General features: G+C 37.1%; 2 protein-coding genes across 8 annotated transcripts in view; both read right to left on the bottom strand.

The window, feature by feature from the left end:
* MCMDC2 (minichromosome maintenance domain containing 2) overlaps window positions 1–8,622 on the bottom strand; it is a 47,503-nt gene extending 38,881 nt beyond the window's left edge. For both annotated transcript variants that reach the window (XM_061438887.1, XM_061438888.1), the window contains exon 1: window positions 5–8,622. In XM_061438887.1, the coding sequence (XP_061294871.1) occupies window positions 5–98 (94 nt within the window). In that variant the 5' untranslated portion in view covers window positions 99–8,622. The remainder of the gene's footprint in view (window positions 1–4) is intronic.
* A 98-nt stretch (window positions 8,623–8,720) lies between these two features.
* The window catches only part of SGK3 (serum/glucocorticoid regulated kinase family member 3), a 109,827-nt gene continuing 94,469 nt past the window's right edge, over window positions 8,721–24,078 (bottom strand). For 5 of the 6 annotated variants that reach the window (XM_061438890.1, XM_061438891.1, XM_061438894.1 and 2 more), the window contains 9 exons: window positions 23,527–23,610; window positions 23,286–23,417; window positions 21,829–21,941; window positions 21,699–21,735; window positions 20,775–20,861; window positions 18,492–18,587; window positions 16,283–16,438; window positions 13,034–13,123; window positions 8,721–10,569 (listed from right to left, as the gene is read on the bottom strand). In XM_061438890.1, the coding sequence (XP_061294874.1) occupies window positions 10,399–10,569; window positions 13,034–13,123; window positions 16,283–16,438; window positions 18,492–18,587; window positions 20,775–20,861; window positions 21,699–21,735; window positions 21,829–21,941; window positions 23,286–23,417; window positions 23,527–23,610 (966 nt within the window). In that variant the 3' untranslated portion in view covers window positions 8,721–10,398. The remainder of the gene's footprint in view (window positions 10,570–13,033; window positions 13,124–16,282; window positions 16,439–18,491; window positions 18,588–20,774; window positions 20,862–21,698; window positions 21,736–21,828; window positions 21,942–23,285; window positions 23,418–23,526; window positions 23,611–24,078) is intronic. The other variant, XM_061438892.1, reaches the window with a different exon arrangement.

Here is a 24,078-nt window from a genome sequence, read left to right as displayed (position 1 = left end):
ATACCATTGTAGTATTTGCAATCATCTATGAACTTCTGGAGGCCTCCACTTCTGTCAAGATAGATAAGGGCTGCCTCTTTCATTTTTAGATTTGACATTTTCTTCTAGTTAATGATTCTTCTCTTTTACTAACTGCTTAAATCACAAGTGCTAGTGAAGACTACAGAGACTGATACTCATAGAAAATATAAGAACACCTAGAAATAAAATAAAATTTACATTTAAGGATATAAAATAAAACTGTTTACACTATTAAAGGTAAAACTGAGAGTGAAATAAAATGAGGTAAAATTTTCCACTTAAAAAAATTCCTAGGAGTTCCGTAGCAGCCTAGTGGTTCGGATTCTGAGCTTTCACTGCCTTGACGCAGGTTTAATCCCTGGTCAGGGAACTGAGATCCCACAAGCTGAGCAGTGCAGAAAAATCCTACCCAAAGGGAAACCACACTTCGGCTTCTTTTGCCAAATGATATTTTATTCAAGACTAGGTTATGAAATTCTTCACAAGATTGCAAATTTAAGAACAGGATCCTCAAATGTCTCTTTACAGAGTAAGTATACCAAAATACATTTGTTGAAAAAAATATTAGATAATGAGGTCCTAGCCTAAGGGATCTGAAAACCTGGTTCTAAATCCAGAGTTTTCTAGTTGCTGTAGGGAAATCACTTGACCTCTCTTGGCTAAGTATCTTCACCTGTAGGAAATTAAGGGGTTGTATTAGATGATAAGGCCTCTTCTGGCTTTACATTTTTTTTCAGTGACCAATATAAAACATTAAACCATAGCATTGAGAGTGGAATACATAAAATTAATTTAAAGATAGATAGCAAACAAAAATTGGAAACAATATATGCCAAATATTCGTTTAGGTGCTAGGGATAAGATGATTAAGATTGAATTCTGCCTTCAATGAGGTGCCAATTTAGAAAAGTAAAAAATAATGACTATCACATTTATTCATTATCAAATATTTATTGGGCATTTACTATTTAATGGATATCATCCTGTCCTAGCCACTGGGGATACAAAGATCAGTAAAATAAGTTCCCTATTTTTCCAAGAGTACAGTGAGGGAAAGCAGACATGTAAAAAAGTTAAAATTCTGTACAATTTATGTGCTATAAGAGAAATATTAATGTACTAGAGAGCACAGAAGGAACTGTATATGAAAGAGTTCACTAAACTTGGGGTCTTCCTCGTGTAGGGGTAATAATATTTTCTATTGTTTTAGGACATTTTGATTTAATATCGTTGAGTCATAGACATTTAAAGGTGACATTTCAGTAACTGGCGGAGAGTTAAGTGAGATTTCAGTAACTGGAGGAGAGGTGAAGAGAAGAAAAAGTTTTTCAAGGATAGAGGTAATCTCCCTTCTCCCAATTTTCACGCCTACACTATTGAATCCACACCCCTGCTACTTGTTCAGCTCATTTTCCAAAGCGAGACTGTCCTTTTGGCTGGTACATGGAGGGCGAGGTGGGGCGCCGGCAGGGAGGCGGGGAACTTCAGAGTTTCTCAGTGCCCCTAATCTAAATAAAACGATCTCAAAGCGTGTGTTGTGTTCAGAACGTTCCATGTGTTTCATCAGACCATAATTTGGAGGCCGAATGATGGGAGACTGCTAATAATGAAATGTTTCAGTGAAGTTCAACAGGGTTGAAAAATTTGGAAGTCCATAATGATTATATAGACAAAGGGAAATCATCAAAGTTTTTAACAGGGGAGTAATATGGTCAGATTTTTATTTTGGACATCAGTGCCTGCTGCCAGAGTGGAAAGAGGGGTTGGAATAGAGGAATTCTCTGATCAGTTTCTAGTCTTTGGAGATACGTAGCCCAACCTAGGGCATTAGGAATGAAAGAGAATGGAGGGGATGGATTCTAGACTTTTAAAAATTTCACGCCGGTCTACTGGTGTGGGTGGATGCTGCTGCTCTAAAAAAATACCAAAGTCTGGCGAAGGGTAGGGAAATGACAAGGTGAAATTCATTTCAGATATGCTGACTTTGATCGGTTCTGAGGACGTTCAGACAGACAGAAGAATTAAGGCGACGTAAACTAGGGCTTGGCCTTCAGTAATTTTAAAAAGACCAGAGATAACGCTCTGGGTATCACTGGTGTAAAGCGGAGGTCCTGGAGTACTGGCATTATCAAGGAAGCGGACAGTGGAGGAAAAGACAGGAACCCTTTGGGAAAGCATTAAATAAGCCAACAGGGACAAAATGTGACAGGTCTCCCCACAGCCTAAAGAACCCAAGTGCTGGTTCACCAGAAACAGGCGCAGGTCGGGTCTCCTCTCCTGACGGAGTCAGCACGAAAACACCTCACAATCAAAGTGGATGGAAGCAAGTCCGGCCTCACATCCTGAGCTCCAGGACCTCTTCCACCCACAGAGGCACTGTGGACTGTGCCTGTGGACCCCAGCCCAGCGGGGTGTGACACCCTTCCACCCACCGAACCTCTCCTGTCACGCGCCACCTGGAGCCCAGGAGCCAGCGATGTCCTCGCGCGCATGCGCGCATCTCTGGGCCGTTGGTCGCGCAGAGCTTGCTGGGGTTGCCCCTTCCAGTCACCAGAGCACCTAGTCTGACCTGCACTCCATCTTCTTTAATATAACGGCTCTTGCTCGCTCCTTGCGAGGCAAAGAACAGAGAGAAAGATAAAAAAAACGTTGGTTGTGTCATGTTTGTTAAAAAGCTTACATAAAAATCTCCTGGTGGGAATGCAAAATGGTGTAACAGTTCAGAAAACATTCCCTGATAAAGGACCACAGAGTTATTATATGACCCAACAATTTCGTGCCACATATCACATATTATACATATTATGTATAGATAGTATGAGAAAGAATGCAAAACGTATGTTCACACAAGAACTTACATGTGAATGTTTGTAGTATTACAATAGCCAAAAAGTGGAAACTGATAAATGGGTAAATAAGATGTGGTATATCCATATAACATGATGTTGTCAGTTCAAAAGAATGTCTGTTCAACTGAACTGACTTTTAATACTCAAAAGAATCAGTATTAAAATGTGCCACAACATTGATAAACCTTGGAAACACTATGTAAAGCAAAAGAAGCTACATAGGAAAGGCCAAATATTATAAGATTCCATTTATGTAAAATGTTCAGAAATAACAAATCTGAGAGTGAGATAATAGATTAGTGGTTTTCCGGGGGATTTAAGGGGAAATGGAAAGTGACTGCTAATGGGTATAACTTTTTTAAACTGTGGTAATTCACATAAAACTTACCATTTTAACAGTTTTTAAGTGTACCGATCACTGGTGTTGAGTACATTCACATTGTGAAACCTCACCACCATCCACCTCCAGAACTTTTTCACCTTCCCAAATTGAAACTCTGTCCCCCTTCAACAGTAATTCCCCATTTCCCTGGCTCTCTACTTTCCTATCTGCCCCTGAGAGCAAGCTGGGTTCTGTCTCCATGAATTTGACTACTCTGGGTACCTCATGTAAGTGGAATCAGTGTTTGTCCTTTGTAACTGCCTTATTTCACTTAACAAAATGTATTCAAGGTTCATCTACATTATAGCATATCAGAACTTCCTTTTAAAGGCTGAATAATATTCTATTGTATGTATATACCACATTTTGTTTATCCACCCCTATAGGTGGAGAGGGAAAGGGGGATGATAGAGGATGAGATGGTTGGATTGTGGCATCACCAACTCGATGGACATGAGTTTGAGCAAGCTCCAGGAGTTGGCAATAGACAGGGAAGCCTGGCGTGCTGCAGTCCATGGGGTTGCAAAGAGTCAGACATGACTGAGTGAACTGAACTGACCCATATAAGGTTTCTTTTTGAGGTGATGAAAATGTTCTAAAATTGATTGTGGTGATAGTTGCACATCTCTGAATAAATTAAAAGCCAGTGAATTTTACACTTTAAATAGGTGAATTCTATGGTATGTGAATTAAATCTCAATAAAGCTGTTACCAAAAAACCAAAGCTTGTGCTGAGTCCTTCCCTGTTAGTATTAGTTTGAACAGTTATCAATCTTGCTGTATTTCATTGGGTTGGGGGGATCCAGGAGTTGGAAGCCTGGACCACTTTCCTTGGGAAATAATAGAAGCCACTCCTTTCAATACTTAATAGGGTTGACAAAACACCACAGACTTTGTTTGTTCCTATGGGAGAATACCATCTATGTGAGCGATGAGGTAAAGAAAATGTTTTGCTGAACTAGAAATCAATCTGCAACAGCAAAGGTCTGTTAAAACTGTCTTGTACTAAAATCCTGTGGTTATGAATACTATTTTATATGAGAAGAACTAGACTATGGGCTGCTGATGGATCTTGTTTTAAGATAGAATCAATTCTTCTGAAAGGTATTTATTAATATATATACAAAAGTTTTGGTTAATCAGTTAACTGTAATGATTCATTTCCATGCAAAGTAATAATGGAGTTTTAAATCAACCAAGTCCAACAAAATCTTCCAATAGGTTTTTATGTATTTAGTACATCCTTTAAAGTATGTTAGACATAGAAAAAAAACACTTAAAATTTTAAGTATTCAGTGCATTACTGCCTGTTGCAAATTCTCTGAAAATGAAAATATCTAGAGTCAAAATTTCATTGCTTCTGATTGCTACATTGTTGTAAATACTTATAGCATTTTATTGTTTTAGGAGATCACTGAACATCACAAACAAAATCTCAGTGGCAGGTTAAGAATTAGAAGCCTCCCAATAGGAGGCTTGAAAATTTAAAGTAGATACCCAGTGTGTAAAACTAGTATGCTTTGCAAGAAGCAACAATTTAATTTTAGATACACATATAGGGCATCTGTTGGGAAGATTTATAAAGATAAATACGTTGTAAGTGATTGGTTCATTTTAATTTTTTAACTTGAATGTGGTGGTGTGAAAGAGGACTGTTTTATGCAAATCAAAGTCCTTTCCATTCTCATCCCCTCTTCCATTTTTTCCTCTTTCAGCAACTAACTACACAGGACCTGCTGTCATGCCTTTTAAAGATTTAAAAATTTTAGAGCAGTTTTTTTTTTTCACAGCAAAATTGAGCAAAAGTTAACAAGTTTTAGGTAGAAACTTATTTTTAGATCTTTCTTCCTAATATATGCATTCAATGATATAAGTTGAATTATATCAATTCAAGCCAATTATCTCCAAGCACTGTTTTCTCTTATCTACAAATTTTGATTATTGTTTTCATTTTCATTTAGTTCAAAGTATTTTAAAATTTCTCTTGATATTTCTTCTTTGACCTATGTGTTATTATATGTTATTTCATCTTCATGTATTTTGGGACTTTTCAGTTATATTTGTTATTGATTTCTTGCTTTGTTCTGTTATGGTTTTAGAGCAGACATGATATAATTTCTATACTTTTCAATCTGGTTAACTGTTTTTTATGGTCCATGATTTGACCTATCTTGGTGAATGTTCCATGTGAACTTGAGAAGAAAGTGTATCTGCTATTTTTGGATGAAGCAGTCTATAGATGTCAATTATATCCAGTTGATGGATGGTGTTGAGTTCAGCTAAGTCCTCAAAGACTGCTGTCTGCTGGACCTGTCCATTTCTGAGAGGACTGTTGAAGTCTCTAACTATGACGGTGAATTCATTTCTCTCTCCTTAGTTTTATCAATTTTTGTCGAACGTAGTTTTATACTCCGTTAGGTGCCTACATATTAAGGATTGCTATGTCTCAAAGAATTGACTCCTTTATCATTCATTATGTAATGTCCTTTATGCCTGGTAACTTGCCTTTCTCTGAAGTCTCCTCTGTCTGAAATTAATATAGCTATGCCTCCTTTCCTCTGATTAGTATTAGCATGCTATATATTTTTTCCATCTATTTACTTTTAATCTGTATGTCTTTATATTTAAAGTGGATTTCTTACAAACAACATAGAGCTGGGTCTTGATTTTTGATCCACTCTGAAGAAAATCTTTTAATTGGTGCACGTAAGACCATTTATGTTCAAAGTGATTATTGATATAGTTGGATTAATATCACATTTGTCACTGTTTTCCATTTCCTGGCTCCTGCTTTTGTCTTCTATTCTCTTTTGCCTTTCGTGGTTTTAACTTATTCTAATTTCTCTTTTTTTAGCATATTTTTTCCTTTTTTAAACTGATTGTCCTAGAGTTTGCAATATATATCTACAATGAATCAAAGCCCACTTTCAAAGAACATTAATGGCTTCACAGGATAGTGAAGTACCTTAGTGCAAATACTTTATATGACAACAAACTAATCTTACTCTCTCCCTCTCATCCCTTGTATGATGATGTCATATTACTTATGTAAAAGTATGAGTAAGCATATTTATACATTATATACATACTCAAATAACATTATTATTTCAAACAAACAATTATCTCTCAGATCAATCAGTAAGAAAAATAAGTTTTTATTTTACCTTCACTTATTCCTTCTTGGATGCTCTTTCTTTACGTAGATCTGAGTTTCTGAATTATATAATTTTCCTTCTCTCTGAAAGTGAAAATGTTAGTCACTCAGTTGTGTCCAGCTCTTTGCAACCCCATGAACTGTAGTCCATCAGGCTCCTTTGACCTTGGAATTCTCCAGGCAAGAATACTGGAGTGGGTTGCCATTTCCTTCTCCAAGGGATCTTCCTGACCCAGGGATGAAACCTGGGTCTCCTGCAACTCAGGCAGATTATTTACCATCTGAGCCAGGAGGGAAGCCTTTCTTCTCTTTAAAGAACTTCTTTTAACCTTTCTTGGAAGGCAAGTCTATTGGCAACAAATTACCTCAGTTTTTGTTTGTCTTGAGAAAGTATTTCTCCTTTACCAAGCTGGTGGGCTTTTCCCTCTCTTCACTTCACTCTCTTCTTGCTATCATAATTCCTGAGGAGAAGTCACATGTAATTCATATCTTTGTTTCCCCTGGCTTCTTTCAGGAATTTTTGTCCCTAATTTATGCCTAGGTATAGTTTTGTTTTGTGGGTTTTGCATTTATTCTGGTGTTCTCTGAGCTTCCTGTATCTGAAATTAATTTGGAGAAATACTTCTATTCCTTTTTCTCTCCTTCTGGTATTCTCATTACACGTTAGTCACATCTTTCGTAGCTGTCCAACAGACTGAGTATGTTTCTGTTTCCTCTCCTCCCACCTCCACCCCTTCGGTGGGACAGAATTGCTAGAATGGACTGGACTTGGGTACTTCCCTTCCCTTCCGTCAGTTAGGCTCTGATAAAACTGCTGTGAGTCAGGTTCAGATTAACTAGTTTCTTCTGGGAGCAAGCCTTGTTAAGAACACAGTGCTCTGGCATATTTGAAAATGGTTCATTTTCCCTCCTCATATTGGAAGTACAAGGAAATGTTTTTCTTAGTATTTGTGAGAAGTTGGTTCAGCCCTGTGACCAGGTTCCCCTGGACTTCTGAACTCTCAAAAAGCTGTGCACATGATCTCTAGCATTTGTTATATAGGTTTTGCCACCGCTGCAGTGCCTCCTGCAGGGGTTGTCTGCTCCAGTAAACCAGAGCTCTTTACACTTGGCCATCTGTCTCTCCAGTCTTAGGGGCAGCAGTTTGCCCTGTGTCCTCCACTGTCATGTGTATCCGACAAAAACTGTTGATGTTTCAGTCTGCTCAGCTTTTTATTAGGCAACTTCTAAGCTCCATACACGTGGAACTGGGAAAACGGAAGTCACCACAGCACATTCCTGTGCACTTGCATTGCTTAGGTGATGCTGTTTCTATCTCTTTTCCACTTTCCCTTTGGTCCAAATTCCTGATTCACTTATCAGTAATGTGGTACAATGGCTGAAATACTAAAGATGGTAGAATAATGACTTAACTTTTATTTCCATAAATAAAAACTGCTATTACAGGTAAGTGGCAGAAAACCCCAATTTCAAAAACAGCTAACTTCCAAACTACATACATGAGAAAATAAGTTATTAATTTTAACACACTTCATTAAAAATCATTCTGGCACTACCAAAAATGTTCCTATATACCTACTCCCACTTTTCATACAGCATGTGATATACAAAAGAATGAGTCATAAAATATCTGTGTAAAGGTCTGTATGTCTATGGATAAATCACCTCAAAAGTTACAGGTATGCTAAGAGATTGGTAATGGTAAATTTTTATAGTGATAAAATTTTATAGTAATAAATATTACAAATATTTAAATCACTTTTCAAATGTTTATCATTACTGAAATTATATCGCAACAGTGTTTGCTGGCTCCTAAGTTCAAAAATTATTTTGGCATAGAAAACTTTTGAGCAGACTACTTGTTGCCAGTATCTATGTCAGTTAACACCTCCCTGTGGGTGTGCCAAATTCTGTAATTTTCAGCCTGTGCTGTAACATGACAAAGGTTCAGAGGCTCTACACTCTACCATATGCAATAAAATAAGAGATATGTATAACATGAAGAATGTTGGGGCTTCTTCATTTCAACCTTGAGTTTATTTTGGCAATAACCATGAAATAGTTCAACTATTCAAATGGCATACATTTTCTAAAAGACAGCATGCTCTGAGAAAAAAGATAATCTTGAAACTTGGAAGAGATTTTGCTCACTGAATATTAAACATGTCAGCCTATGATAATCTAGTAATTTCTGTGTAGGCCCAAATATTTAAAATGTTATACTTCTCTCCCTTACATATATGAATAATTACTGTCTGCAATGACTATTGTAACCATCACCAATTTTAAAATAATGGCAGGCATTAGATGATCATTAATCTTTTTGCTAGTTTTTATTATACTTACAAGATCTGTATTTCTTATGACCCGAGAAACATCAATATTCTATTTAAAATCTGTTGTTAAAAACATACAATATTGCACTTTAATTTTTGGCAGTTTAAGGAACGGCTGAGTAAAAAAATCATACAAGAAACTACAGTTTTTATTTTGCTTTACAATAAGCAAAGAGCTCTGTATAAAAGCAGAACTTACAGTAGTGCCAAATAAACCAAATATTTACAGTGTTGCTGTTAAAGTCTTACCTCTAAAGGAAGATTCAGTGTATTGGATGCAAATATTACTAATCTAACAAAAGTACACTCTCCCGTCCCCGCTTCTGCTGAATAACTGTAAACTAAAGGGAATTCTATAATTTCTTTCTCAAGAGAAAATTACATGAAAGAACGCTTGTTCTTGAGGCATCAAAACTGTGTCACTGAACTCTTTCACAGTTTCCTACAAGACTTGAAAAATCTCTAAACTAAGAATCAGAACCCCAAGGTAAGCATAATTTTTAGTTTTCTGAAGATACTCCTTTTTAACAAGTACACAAGTTGGTTTTTAGTATGATTTTAAAGATCAATTTCCTGTACTTTTTCTAAGATAAATACGATACTATGTATCTGCCTAAATTATTTTTAACTTTTGTTACACTGTAGTAAAACTGTATAGATTTATACTGACCCATAATTTGCTATTCTTTTAATTCCCAATTAGGTAAACAGACAGTGCAATAGTCTTGTTACTTATCAACCAATTAGGAAGATAGCTTCGAACAGCTATTTGCAAAAGCAAATACCAAGATTAAGACCTACTTAACAATATATTAAATATTCAAAAGACCAAAAAGAACATAAATAGAATGTATTGGTAATATAAATACATGAAACAGAGACATTCATTTTTGGCACCACCTAAAAAAAAAATCCAGCAGTTACTTTATTTCCCTTCAGATCTTTGGGAATATTTAAATTTTCTAACTATTGAACTTTCACTTTTCCTCCAGAGGAAAAATAATTCACAAATTTGAACTGGTATTTCAGAAACACAGAATTTCCTCTTGTTACTTCTTATTTGGATCTGTAGAATGAACAGTTATCCAAAGCATCAGCTAGCAGCCAGTGAATTAACTATGCTTTTATATTTTAATCCTACCAAGGAATGATTATGTCAAACAGTGATTCATTATGGAAAGATGGTTTTTTTTTTAAACAACCATGTACCAATTGCATAGTTGTGATCAGAGAACAAAGGTCAAAGTAGAGAGCTACAAAGGCATTAATATACATTAACTGAACTGCAATAGACTGCTGAAAAACAGCTGATCTTGGGTAGATGTTAGTGTAAACCTAGAGGGGAAAAAAACAGTCATTAGCAAAAAGGTTTTTTTTTTCCCCCCCAAAAAATAGGTTAGTGCTAAGAACAACAGCTTTCAAAATTTGTTTAAAAATAAGCTTAATAAACAAGAATACAAATTTTAATCCAAAACTTAGCTCTTTGAAATGCCCTATTTTCTTGCATACAGCAGAAAATACATTTTTCATAGTTTTAAACATTACATGTAAAAATGAGGCACTAGTTAAACATATTTGAATATATTCACACAAACAGAAGTTTCCGTCTCATCTGTAGGCTTATATTTGCTTAACGGTTTCTGGAGGGCAGACTGTTCACAAAAATAAGTCTTCTGAAGGAGGCGCGTAAGAGAAACCAACAAAGGCATCATCTGCCTCGAGTACGCTGGCGTTCACTATGGAATAGTCAGAAGACACACAGACAGAATACGGAACTGTTTCTTCTGTAAACACTGCATCAAAGTTCCTGATATCATCCGGTCCCACCTAAAACATCGAAAAGCATACCATTATTCACCATATCTTTTTTTTCCCATTGATGCAGTCACCCATTAAAGCCCTCTTTGGAATCTGTCCATTTATTCCTGGCAAGTTTAGATGTCTTCCTACTCCATCATGTCTCTGACACATTTCCTGCTTTTTCCTTTTTGACTTTCATTATTCATGCCCTTCTCACAGTTAAGGTTCTCGTTGTTGGGTAGAGGGAGGAGAGAGAAGGGTGAGGAAGGCCAGTATGACAGAGTCCTTGCCTCTGTTAACGTGACTCTCAGGTCCTGTAACTGATCTGCTTACTCTCTACCCACCCATCATCACCTCTAAGTTTAGAAAAGGAGCTCAGGGACGTTTTCAAGACAGCATTTTGCATCTGCTCTTCCATAAAATGCCTGCCCATCCAGCTTCTCAATTCTGGGGAGGCCTTTTGATAAAGAAATGAATATTAAGTAAAATTGTGAAAGGTGATTCTACAGAGGTCATTCATTCAATATTTGGCTGTGACACCCTTAGCTTTGGCGACCTAAGGGGACTGGAACCTGAGAAGTGAAGTATCGTGGCTACTTAGGCTCAAAGGCAGTGGTTAACCTTCCTTCAGGAAGCTGATACAAGCTAATGGACTCTTTCCTTCCAATGTATTTACAGATCAAAACTGGGATACAAAGTCAGGTGGTTCACTCTTCAAGCCCATCCCTGAAACTCTGGATATTTTCCACTCAGGGGAAGGGAATCCTTAAAATGTCAAAGTCACCAACTCTAACCAAGTTAGAGTTAAAATGGATTCACAGAAGATATGGAAGTCAAGGACAGAGTTAGCCCAGCAGGTCTACAAACAAGCAGAGCAGAGACCAGGGAAATCCAGGATGCTAGATCCTTCCACATGAGATTCTCCAACAGAAGAGAAAGAATGCTAAAAATTATATTCATGTATGTATATAAAAGTCATCAAATTCTCATTTATAACCCTAGAAGCATGGACTCTGGAACAAGACTAAGGTTTGAATACTGGCTATGAAGGCTGCTAGCTATAATTCCTTATATAAACTAACCTATCTCTGTGAGTTTGTTTCTTCTCTGTAAAATAAAAATACTACCATAAACCTGTTAAGGTTATTGTGAGGACTAGATGCGTTGATACATAAAATTTCCCAAATCTGACACATAGAAGGTGCTCAATAAATGATGACAAATGTTTCTTCATTTGACTTTATAAATATTTTATGAGTACCCTGATGGTTCATGGCTCGTATTGTGAGGGATAATACTGCATGACTCATGTTAAGAGTAAGAAAGGACTCTTTTCAAAGCACCCAAGCTCAAGTTCTACTTCTACAATTTTAATTTTAAACTTTCGCAAGTGATTTAACCTTTTTGAGCCTAAGTTAATTCATCTGTATTATGTGGAAAACACCAGTACTATTCCATAGGATTGTTGTCTGGCTTCAGTAAAAGACACTAGTATTGAGGACAGTATAGGAGCTAATTTTTTAATCTTTGCTTATCTGTTAGGTGAAAAACAGCAACATGTTAGGGTTTTATTTTGCTTTCCTTAGATGTCAGTGAGGTTGAACATCTCATACATTTGAAAACCATCTGTATTTAGTTTTCTGTAATTGCTTATTTTGTGTCTTTTGTCCATGTACGAAAGCATAGAAGGAATAATGACCTTGAATCAGGCACAGCTTTGAATTGCAGCTCTACTACTTTTAACCAGCTACATGACATCTCTGAGTTTCCATTTCTTCATTTATCAAACATGTATAGTAAGAACAGTAATAGCAGTAACTTGGCAGCTTATTTGACACATAAATTACATGCTGTAATGCATAAGAAGTATAATATGCCTACATATAGGAAGCTATCATTAGTAACATCACTATTAGCCTTCTCATGATTTATTAATAATCTCCCTATCATTATATATTTATTTCCAAACATTTCAACACTGTTAATCCTTTAAGTAAAATGTTTCCATCAGCAGATTTAACAAGTCAAGCTAACATAAGCATTTTTATAATACTGTCTTACTGTTTTCCAAATAGGATGTAACAATTTACATTATCATTAATAATGTTTGACTGTAGCTGGTTTTACATCAATCTAGGAAAAAGTGCATTAGTGTTACTTATAAGGTTTTTTTTTTAACAGATATGAATTTGATACCTCATGGTCACTTTAATTTGCATTTTTTTAACCTATTGTGCTTATTCCTTTTTCATACATGCTCTAAAGAAAACACTTTACAGATACTGGGCTGGAAGATATCTGTATCAATCTAAAGTAACTAAAATCTTAGGAATCATCCCGAAGTTACCAGTTGTGCCTGACCTGTTTCATAAATATTTCAGCACTGATTCAGTTTTATTCAGGTTAGATTTTGAGATCTAGTCCTAAAATTACGAGGAGCTATAGTCCCACACTTGACTATTTAGAAAGAAAGACTTGGATGTAACCTTACCACGTTAGGATTAAATGGTGGTGGAATCTTCTTCTGCACAAGATCAGTCCAGCTAAGTGACTCAAAAAAGGGATGATTCTGAATCTCAAGCTAGAATGGTAAAGAAACAGATTTATTATTTACTAATTGCCAACATCTGCTGGATCATGGAAAAAGCAAAAGAGTTCCAGAAAAACATCTATTTCTGCTTTAATGACTATGGCAAAGCCTTTGACTGTGTGGATCACAATAAAGTGTGGAAAATTCTGAAAGAGATGGGAATACCAGACCACCTGACCTGCCTCTTGAGAAACCTCTATGCAGGTCAGGAAGCAACAGTTAGAACTGGACAGGGAACAACAGACTGGTTCCAAATAGGAAAAGGAGTATGTCAAGGCTGTATACTGTCACCCTGCTTATTTAACTTATATGCAGAGTACATCAGGAGAAACGCTGGGCTGGAAGAAGCACAAGCTGGAATCAAGATTGCCTGGAGAAATATCAGTAACCTCCGATATGCAGATGACACCACCCTTATGGTAGGAAGTGAAGAGGAACTCAAAAGCCCCTTGATGAAAGTGAAAGAGGAGAGTGAAAAAGTTGGCTTAAAGCTCAACATTCAGAAAACTAAGATCATGGCATCTGGTCCCATCACTTCATGGCAGATAGATGGGGAAACAGTGGAAACAGTGTCAGACTTTATTTTTGGGGGCTCCAAAATCACTGCAGATGGTGACTGCAGCCATGAAATTAAAAGACGCTTACTCCTTGGAAGGAAAGTTATGACCAACCTAGATAGCATATTCAAAAGCAGAGACATTACTTTGCCAACAAAGGTCCGTTTAGTCAAGGCTATGGTTTTTCCAGTGGCCATGTATGGATGTGAGAGTTGGACTGTGAAGAAGGCTGAGCACCGAAGAATTGATGCTTCTGAACTGTGGTGTTGGAGAAGACTCTTGAGAGTCCCTTGGACTGCAAGGAGATCCAACCAGTCCATCCTAAAGGAGATCAGTCCTGGGTGTTCATTGGAAGGACTGATGCTAAAGCTGAAACTCCAATACTTTGGCCACCTCATGCGAAAAGTTGCCTCATTGGAAAAGACTTTGATGCTGGGAGGGGTTGGGGGCAGGAGGAGAAGGGGACGACAGAGGATGAGATGGCTGGATGGCATCACCGACTCGATGGACATGAGTCTGAGTGAACTCCGGGAGTTGGTGATGGACAGGGAGGCCTGGCATGCTGCGATTCATGGGGTCGCAGAGTTGGACACGACTGAGTGACTGAACTGAACTGAATGCTAAAAAATATACTGAGTACTCACTGAAGAATTTTAGGAAGCCAAACCATTCCCACTTGGTCCCGCACCTTCCAAAGTTCTTTCTAGGCATATGTTCATGTCATTCAATGTGGCACAACAGTGTAGTGGACAGACAGTGTAGTCTGTCCACTACAGATGCCCAGAGGAGGCGTGGGAGAGTTAACTCAGAATGACCAACTTATGTCCTCTTCAAGTCATTGTTTCCTCACAGGTAAAGTGAGGTTAACATTTCTGCCCTTTATATTTCATAGGTTGTTGTAAGAATCACTGGCAAATATGGAAATAAAAGTGGTTTGAAAGGAATAAAGTACTACCTAGATACAAAGAATTATTATTACTGCTGAATGTGGAGATAAAGATGTCGAACGAGACTTTTACATGGTGAGGCTGAGGTAAAACTCAGGTGACAAGCTCTACTATCAAAAACAATTCCATTCTGGGTTACTACAGTTGAAAGCTGGCAAAGTACTCATACCCATTCCATTTTTTCTCCTACAAGGAGCCACAAAGTGTATAAAAAGTAGGATCCCTATCCTGCTTCTCAGGGGAAGTGATATCTGACCAGAGTTCTGGAAGATCAGTAAGAAGGAGCCAGACAAAAAAGAATGAGGGGAGACTATTCTAGGTGGCATACAAAGGGCCTGAGATGGCAGATAGCTTAGTTTGGTCAAGAAAACAAGAGCCCAGTATGGCTGCAGTATAGGAAAAGATGGGGACTGTCACACACAGAGGAGCCCAAGAGGTAAATGGGCTGTACAACACTGGGTCTACGTGAGGAGTCGTCTCTGCTGATTCTATTTTCGTTATAAAACAGAAGGCAACAGCATCTGCTAAAAGTGAAGAAGGAAAGGAACGTAAAAACTTGGCAAGAATGCTGGAGTGGGTAGCCATTCCCTTCTCCAGGGGATCTTCCTGACTCAAGGGATCGAACCTGGGTCTCCTGCATTGCAAGCAAATTCTTTACCATCTAAGCCACCGGTGAAGCCCAGAAATTTGGAGAGAAGGTCTGAAATAGTCACTACAGAGAGCAGGAGCATTAGGTGGAGAAGCATCCAAGAGACTAATGACTAGACTTCACAGTTCTTCTAATAGTCTCAGTTGTGTAACTTCCATCAGCACCGTCCACCAACCAAGGGATGGCAGATGGATTGATTGATCCAGGGTTCCAATTTCTGCCAGTGAATTCAACAAAAGGACTGAGGTACAAGGAGGGAGGGAGCATTAGCAAGGCTCCCTAAAACAGTGGACTCTGGAGCCCAAGTCCTGTACTCCACCAGGGAGTTCACTATTCACAGCTCAAGTTCAAGACTGACAAACAGCCCTCAAGAATTTCTGAGAACTTTTAATGAATTTAAAATTCATGTTCCTCAGTAATTCATGAATTCACTAACGTAACACCAGTAATTTTGTTAGCAATTAAATTATTCTGATTTGAAGTGAAAAACAAAAAAGAAAAAACCCCTGCAGATCCCATAATTTTTTCAAGGAGGTGTCATATTTACATTCTCAGGGAAAAAAAGTCCCTGAACAATAGTTCAAGCAAAAGTTACTACCTCATGCAGTCAGGAGGCACTTAAATTCTTCCTAAACAAAATGAGCTAAAAGTTTAGGCAATCAAAAAATGCAAGCCACACATTATTTTTTTAGGAAGAAGGGGGGAGCAAAAATGCTAATAAATGAAATCAAATAAATAATAGGATATGAAAGCTGGATATGGAGGATGAAAAAGGATCAAATTATTCTGAAGGTCAAATGAAAAAATGCATGTGCAGAAGTTTTATACACTGTACAGTTTTATATAAACCCTGGTGAAAATTTTTGGGACAAGCATGCTTCCTTTTCATGGTACTATTCTTTAGGAGCTGTATTCATCCCATTAAATACTACATAAAATAAGGATTTTTCTTCAAATGATAAATAAATAAAGAAGCTACTGAGAAAGATGTACATACAAAGTCTTCTTTGGCACCGAGTCGATTTTGCCTGTCTTTTTCTAGGAGTTCTTCCAGAATGGACCAGGCAGTGAGGCTCACTCCTGGCCTCAAATTTAGAGGCTTGTGAAGAATATTGTCGTACATTTCAGCCACGTCTCGGCAATAAAAAGGAGGCTTAAAAAAAAGAAAACACAACATAGAGAAAGAAAGTTAGTATTAATTGAACTATGCACAAATGGGGTTTAAAATTGTTAGATTTGGCCCTGACCTAAAGAGAGCAGTCTGTGTCCAGCAGCTGCAGAAAAGCACTGGCATCTCTGGGCCTGTGTACCCCTGCAGTAAGGCGTCCCATGGGAAGAGATTTTAGAAGTCAGCAAACTGTAGAGCTTAATACATGGTCACCGAATGAATAGGGGCCGGTTTATTCAATAACACTGGGCAGACAGGTGTGAATTGCATAAAAGTTGTAATAATAACTGTTTTTAAAAAAACAACCTCCAACTTCACCATAAGACATAATGATAGAATTACTGGAAACAGAGATTTGACACAGGGCGAACATTAAATGATTTCTTGAGACACAGTAATATACTAATTAAAACGGATTTCTAGAAAGTGTTCTTCCTAAGAACTTGTGGCCATGGCAGTGTCCTGCTGCTGTAACTGCTTAAAGACCTGAGGTACAGCTTCAACGTGAGGATTGGCCAGTTCATTACTGAGTTAAAAGTTTTAAAGGAAAAATTATTTTTAAAGTTAAAGAAGTTACAGGCTTGTCATTTTTTTCCCCTTTTGTACAGGAAAGAAAAACCTCATTTTTCAGTTTTTATAATGTAACTTTATTTCTAAATCATTAATACAAGCCCGATTAATGAAGTATGTGATTCAAATATTCCCTATTGAGTCAGCTGCATTTTACATGCAAGATATTTTATACTCTCAAAGACTTCTAAAGAAGTTAAAAGGATATGAAAATATCAGGATGAGAAATACTCAACACTTAAAGAATGTAAGACATAATATGGTTAGCAGGTCTTCTAAGTTACCAGCATAACCAGAAAACTAGGTCTTTTTTTTTTTTTCAATTGCAGTATAATTGCTTTATAATGTTGTATTAGTAACAATGTGAATGAGCTGTAAGTATACATATATCCCCTCCCTCTTGAGCATTCCCCCTTCCCACCCCTCTAGGCTGTCACAGAGCTCCAAGGTGAGCTCCCTGTGTTAACACAGCAAAACTGGGTCTTTTTAACAAGTGGATTGTGGTCAAGGGCAGAGAAGAGAGTGTTGGCTGTCATAGGCATCTGTCATTCAGAGTTAACAACATGAGACAAATTCTCTAAAACATACCTCAGCGGTTAAATTTCATCACCCCTGTTTTCAGGGGACACACACACACACACACACACACACACACACACACACAGAGCAAACAGAAAAGCCACGCCCACCTCAGGTCTCAGTGACGGTGGGCGTGGCCTCGTGAGGGCCGCATGGAGTGCATGGCTCCCAGCATGAGGCTGCTGACCACTCACAGGACCACCAAGGGAACCTAAAAATGTTTGTTCTGGCTGAAATGATATTAACTCAATGTAGTAAAACAACTTGACTTGTTAATCAGAAACTTTGGCTGATAATGTCTTTAATTAATAAAAACTGGGGAAACTGATTACATAGTAAACATCACTTTTTTTCCAATGAAATCTTCAAGACATGGTGTTTATGGTAAAGGGAATAAAGGACTCCCGGTGATTAAAAAAAAAGAAAAAAAGCAGAGCACCAGTATCCTAATTAAATCCTATGAAAACAAAATACAAGGCAAAAACCTAAAGGTATTATTATCTTTTGGTAAATAAAATCTTTTTCTTTCCATCTTTTTGAAATTAAGAAAATTAGAAATTAGGCAGAATGGCCAGAGTAAACTGCATGAAAGTGGGTAATTTTAATGTTATAACTAGGTATCTATTTCTAAAAAATGCTAGTGGGGTGAGAATATTTGAAGTAGTGATTAGTGTGGCAGAGAAATAATTCTAAAAAATCAGTAACCAAATGACAGGGTTTCTTTTTGTGCATACCCCTAATGTGGTTCTGGATTCATTTAACCATGTTACTACTGTTCTGTTAGTGTTATCTAGTTAACAAGGGTCCACAAGATTACTGAAAGGCAAAAGAGAAAACTCAAATCAATTACAATGTACTGGAATCATAACAATAGAGTAGAAACACATACCAATCCATAGAGCATCTCATACAGAACAGCACCAAGGCACCACCAATCCACAGTGTTGTCATAGGGCTGTTTTCTGATTACTTCAGGTGCTAGATACTACAGAAAAGATTAACTATTAGAACAACTCAGAAACAAATCAAGACAAAACCTAGGAATAATTGAGAAATTTAATAAATCTTAGGTGTTATATCACACTAAATGAAACATGTTATCTAGATTTTCAGTTGGTTCGGTATTCTCACTGTATATCAGTGGTTCTTGGTCAGTGGTACTTGAGAATCCACTGGGATAATTTTCAAAAACCACATATTCAAGTATTTTCCCCAGAAATGATGATGCAGTTAAGACAGAAAAGGATGACAAGTATAGAAACCATAATAAAGTAGGTATTTTGCAGGGGGTTGTCTTTCACAAAATTAATTTTAGATTAATTAATTAAATCTTATTTCTCTTTATTCTTGTTTTTCTTGAAGAAACAAGTCGTGATTGAAGATTTCTTAATATGACAATTATAATTCATTTTTTTTCTCTTCAGTGAAAGAAAAAATAATAAACTGCATTCTTATTTAAGAATTATGACAGCAATTCTTTAATGTATTATTTTTAAAAGTTGTATAAGTTATTAGATGGCTATTTACACTTCAACTTGTAAAACATTTAAGCATCATGATTTCACACATATATAACAGTGAATTTGAATTTTAGATTCCAAAATATATATTTCCTCTTCCCACATGAAATATATACAAGGAAATACATTTTCAGCTTTTTTATGTGATACAAAGAAATGGGAAAATAAATAAAAAGGGTTTAATAGTTTGCGATCACATTAAAATTTAGACGACAGAAAAAAGCTACCTGGCACTTAAGATCGCAATAAATAGGATATTTTAAATGTGTGTATGTGTGAAATTCGAATAACAAGGCTTTAACATAAATCTTAAGGATTATTATTACTGTCTCAAATGGAAAGATAGATTTTCTGCTAGTTAACATGATTAGAGAATAGGTGTTCTGGTTAATAAATTCTGATTTGTAATTCCCAACCCCCATATACATTGCTTTATTTTTTATTTTATTTTTTAAACTTTACAATATTGTATTAGTTTTGCCAAATATCGAAATGAATCTGCCACTGGTAAACCTGTGTTCCCCATCCTGAACCCTCCTCCCTCCTCCCTCCCCATACCCTCCCTCTGGGTCGTCCCAGTGCACCAGATTTTCTTGCATTAAATAGCTTCATTATGAAATATTTTAACCATATAAAAACTATAAATATGTAATAAAAACCAACAGAGCTGCCATCCAGACATAAGCAATGCTAACATTTTGCCATATTTGCTTTAGTTTATTTCCTTTAAAAAAAAGCAGCTTTATTAAGATATTCAAATACCAAGCAATTCACCCATTTAAAGTGTACAATTCAATGGCTGCTAATATATTTACAGAGTTGTTCCAACATTATCACAATTAATTTTTGAACATTTTCATCACTGATTAATGATTTTTTTCTTAAGGATTAGAAATGTAATCAAATGCTTGAAGAAATCGAAGATAAACTTTTAACATTAAAAACGAATAAGCACAAAAAAGTGTAATTTATCTTTGTTGGTTACTGGTGATATCACAAAATCAGAGTTAAAAAAAAACTATCAACAAAGTTTTAAACGTTTATTTATTATTTAAATGTTTGTTTATTAAAAGAAGAGATGATTATCAGATATTCCCAGCTGGTTGGAAGCTGAAAACATTTTATTCTACTTTTCTTTCCTTTTTTTTTTTTTTGTGGCAGTGCCATGAGGCATGTCGGAGAAGGCAATGGCAACCCACTCCAGTACTCTTGCCTGGAAGATCCCATGGATGGAGGAGCCTGGTAGGCTGCAGGGCATGGGGTTGCTAAGAGTCAGATATGACTGAGCGACTTCACTTTCAATTTTCACTTTCATGCATTGGAGAAGAAAATGGCAACCCACTTCAGTGTTTTTGCCTGGAGAATCCCAGGGACGGGGAGCCTGGCAGGCTGCCATCTATGGGGTCGCACAGAGTTGGACACGACTGAAGCGACTTAGCAGCAGCAGCAGCAGCATGAGGCATGCAGGATCTTAGCTCCCCAAGCAGGGATTGAACCCATGATGCCTGCAGTGGAAGCATAGAGTCCTAACCACTGGACCACCAGAGAAGTCTCTTTACTTTTTTGATTTCAAATTTTATATACACAATATGTGATTCAGTTTTGCATTTCAGGTATAATTCCATGAATGACAAATGAGATAAATTTCTTACCTCTGGTGTCCCACAAAATGTTGTTGTGGTGTCAGAAATAGCAATTCCTTCTTTACAAAGCCCAAAATCTGTTAAGACGACATGTCCCTGACAAATACAGGGGCAGTAAAATAAAACAATGCATGGATATAAATTGACACTTTTAAAGAACATTTGATTTTGAAATAATCATAGACCAAAAGGAAACCGCAAAAAAGAGTACACAAAGCTCCATGTCCCCTTCCCCCAGCTTCTCCCTCCTCCCACCCACCCCGTGCTGACAGCCTATATAATGTAGGACAGTGTCAGAATCAGGAAACTGATACTGGTACAATTCCGTTAGCTAGACTGCCACCCTTATTCAGTTTTCACTCTTTTTTTGCATGTATGCATGTGTTGTTTTAGCTGCTGAGTCGTGTCCGACTCTTTCATGACCCCATGGAAAATAGCCTGCCAGGCTCCTCTGTCCGTGGGATCTCCCAGGCAAGAATACTAGAGTGGGCTGCCGTTTCCTTCTCCAGGGGATCTTCCTGACCCAATAGTTGAACTCACATCTCTTGCATTGCAGGTGGATTCTTTACCACTGAGCCACCAGGGAAGCCCTGTGTGTAGCTCTAGGCAATAGATATATAGATTTGTGTAACGACCTCTACAATCAGAAAACTTTCATCAACCCAAAGGAACAAAAGAACTCTCTTATGTTACCGCTTTATTTGTTAACTCTCCTATCCCTTAGTCCCTGGTCCCCTTACAACTACTAATCTGTTCTCCATCTCTCTGGTTTGGACTTTTCGAGAATGTTATATAAAACACTGATGTATGAATGGAACATGTGTTCCATTATATGGAATCACACAGTGGGAACCTCTGAGGCTGACTCTTTTTCACTAAGCATAACATCAACAAGAATCGTGAACCAGCAGATTTTTAAAAGCCAATACTTACTATTGAATCCAAGAGAATATTTTCTGGTTTCAAGTCTCTATCAAATTAAAAGGAAAGAAAAGCAAAACTCAATTTGAACTGAAACAAAATAATAAAAAGACACTTCAGAAGTGCAATTTAAAAAGTTTACCTGTACACTATTTTGATGGAGTGCAAGTAACCCAATGCACTGGCAATCTCAGCAGCATAAAACCGAGCTCTGTGTTCAGGAAAGGACCGCTCTCTTTGTAAGTGAAAAAACAGCTATAAAATTGAAGTAAAAAATGAATACTAAGATAATTCACACATAAAGTGAGACAAATATACTCTGTAAATATAAAAACAGGATTTATTTTCGTTACTTTGAACATGAGATAAAAAGCACCAAGGTACAGAATTCTGACGCTCCCTCGCCTTTGTCCCCCATCCGCCCAGCAATCATTCTCTCTTCAACCGTAACTCTTTCCCTGCTCTTGCTAACTTACTCATCTATTTACCACTCAGTTCTCAAGTGTGGCAGTATCCCCACCACACCAGGCAACCCCTCTAGAAAAGATTATTAATGAAGACCAATGATCTTGATTTTTCCATGTTAATTATCTTAACTTGGTCTTTTTGGACTATTATTTGAATTAAACCAAATACTATTCAGAAATTGGGAACTAGTGGCTGGCAGACCAAACGGAACCCACAGATATAATTTGTTTGAACCAAATACTATTTTCAGAAAAATCTAAAATAACTGGTAACATTTAAAAACTGGGAACATTTTTTTGGGTAAAAATTCATAGTTTTAGTTCGGGCAGGGGGCGAAAGGAAATCGGGGGTGCGGGTCTCTGAACCATTAAGCCTAAATTCAGCGTGGTAGCAACTGGCTGAAGCTCAGTGGCAGAGGGATTCTCCAGTTGTCTTTTTTTACTTTTTGGCTGTGCTGGGTCTTCACTGTGGTACACACAGGCTTCTCTTGTTGTGGCACATGGGCTTAGCTGCCCCACAGCATGTGGGATCTTAGTTCCCTGATAAGGGATTGAATCTGTGTCCCCCATTAGAAGGCAGACTCTTAACCACTGGATCACCAGGGATGTCCCTTCAGTTCATTTCTTACAACCTACCCTCTAGTCATCAGGTTACCTGCCTAAGCTAAATTTGCCCTAGGTTCTTACTCTAAATCTTTAGGTTCTAAAACAATGATCTCTCTCATTGGGCTTTCTTCTACCTTGGAGAGTTACTGCTCCTTACTACCCCCAATGATTCAAGGATTGATAAGGTGTCTGTCCTCAGTTTCTCTACTATTATTCTTTCTCTGGATACCTTCCCAGCCAACTCAGTCCAATGACTTTAACCAGCAGCTCTAACAAAACTATCAGAGAAGTCTGTAGCTTCATAACAAGGTTCCCACCTGCACCATAAGCTGCTTAGGAAAAGAACTTTATGTCTCACTTCTCCACATCCTGCACTGTGCTGATTAGCCAGCATCTTATATATTATTGCTACTCAACAAATAGCTGTCTATTCTGGGCTTTGCTTCCAAAACTGGTAAGAAAAACTCTAACTCAATTCTATTTTTTTTCCCTAAACATCATCAATACTGAAACACTAATTACTCACCTCTCCTCCATTAACAAAATCCAGAACAAAATAAAGCTTTTCAGTTGTTTGGAAAGAATAATGTAATCCAACCAAAAACGGATGTTTCACATTTTTCAAGAGCACATTTCGTTCAGCCATAATGTGTTTTTGCTGTTTAAAAAAAAAAAAGGTAAAAAAAATCAACTTGCATTATACACCAGAAAACAATTCTGTTAACTGAGAAGATGGATATAGGAAAAACAAAGCTATTTTATTTTACCTCTTTTCTATTGAGAACTATCTTTTTCTGTAACACTTTGACAGCATAAAATTTTCCATCCAGTTTCCGTTTTGCAAGAAGAACCTGTTATATTTAAAGATTGTGCTGTTAGAAATATCAATGTTTTGACAGAGACAATTCACTTATCACTAAGTCAATATTTTATAAAAATAAAGTCCACAACAGACCTAGATAATGTAATGTTTTTATTTTGAAAGCTGAAAATTCCTAATTTGTTTCTACAACTCCACTTTTCCTTAGATATTTTACTAAAACCAAAGAAATGTAGATGATTTAAAGAGCCAGGCATCGTTTGTCACTTAACATGCTAATGGTTAAGGTTTTTACTAAGTTTAAGTGTCAAAATCTATACTGCTTGAGAAATGTGTGTGTTTGTGTGTGTGTGTATGCTAGCCCTGAGTCCCAAGGTGTCTTTGGAAAACACTGAGGCTATAAATTTCATGGCTACATTAAAAAAAGAGAGAGAGAAGAAAATGGTTTCTCAGTGATCAAAATGCATTTTCATTTTAACATTTGGGTTTCTCTTATAGG

The sequence above is a fragment of the Bos javanicus genome, chromosome 14 (genome assembly GCF_032452875.1).
Source record: "Bos javanicus breed banteng chromosome 14, ARS-OSU_banteng_1.0, whole genome shotgun sequence".
In the NCBI taxonomy this organism is placed as follows: Eukaryota; Metazoa; Chordata; class Mammalia; order Artiodactyla; family Bovidae; genus Bos; species Bos javanicus.
This window is presented reverse-complemented; position numbering and strand designations above follow the sequence as displayed.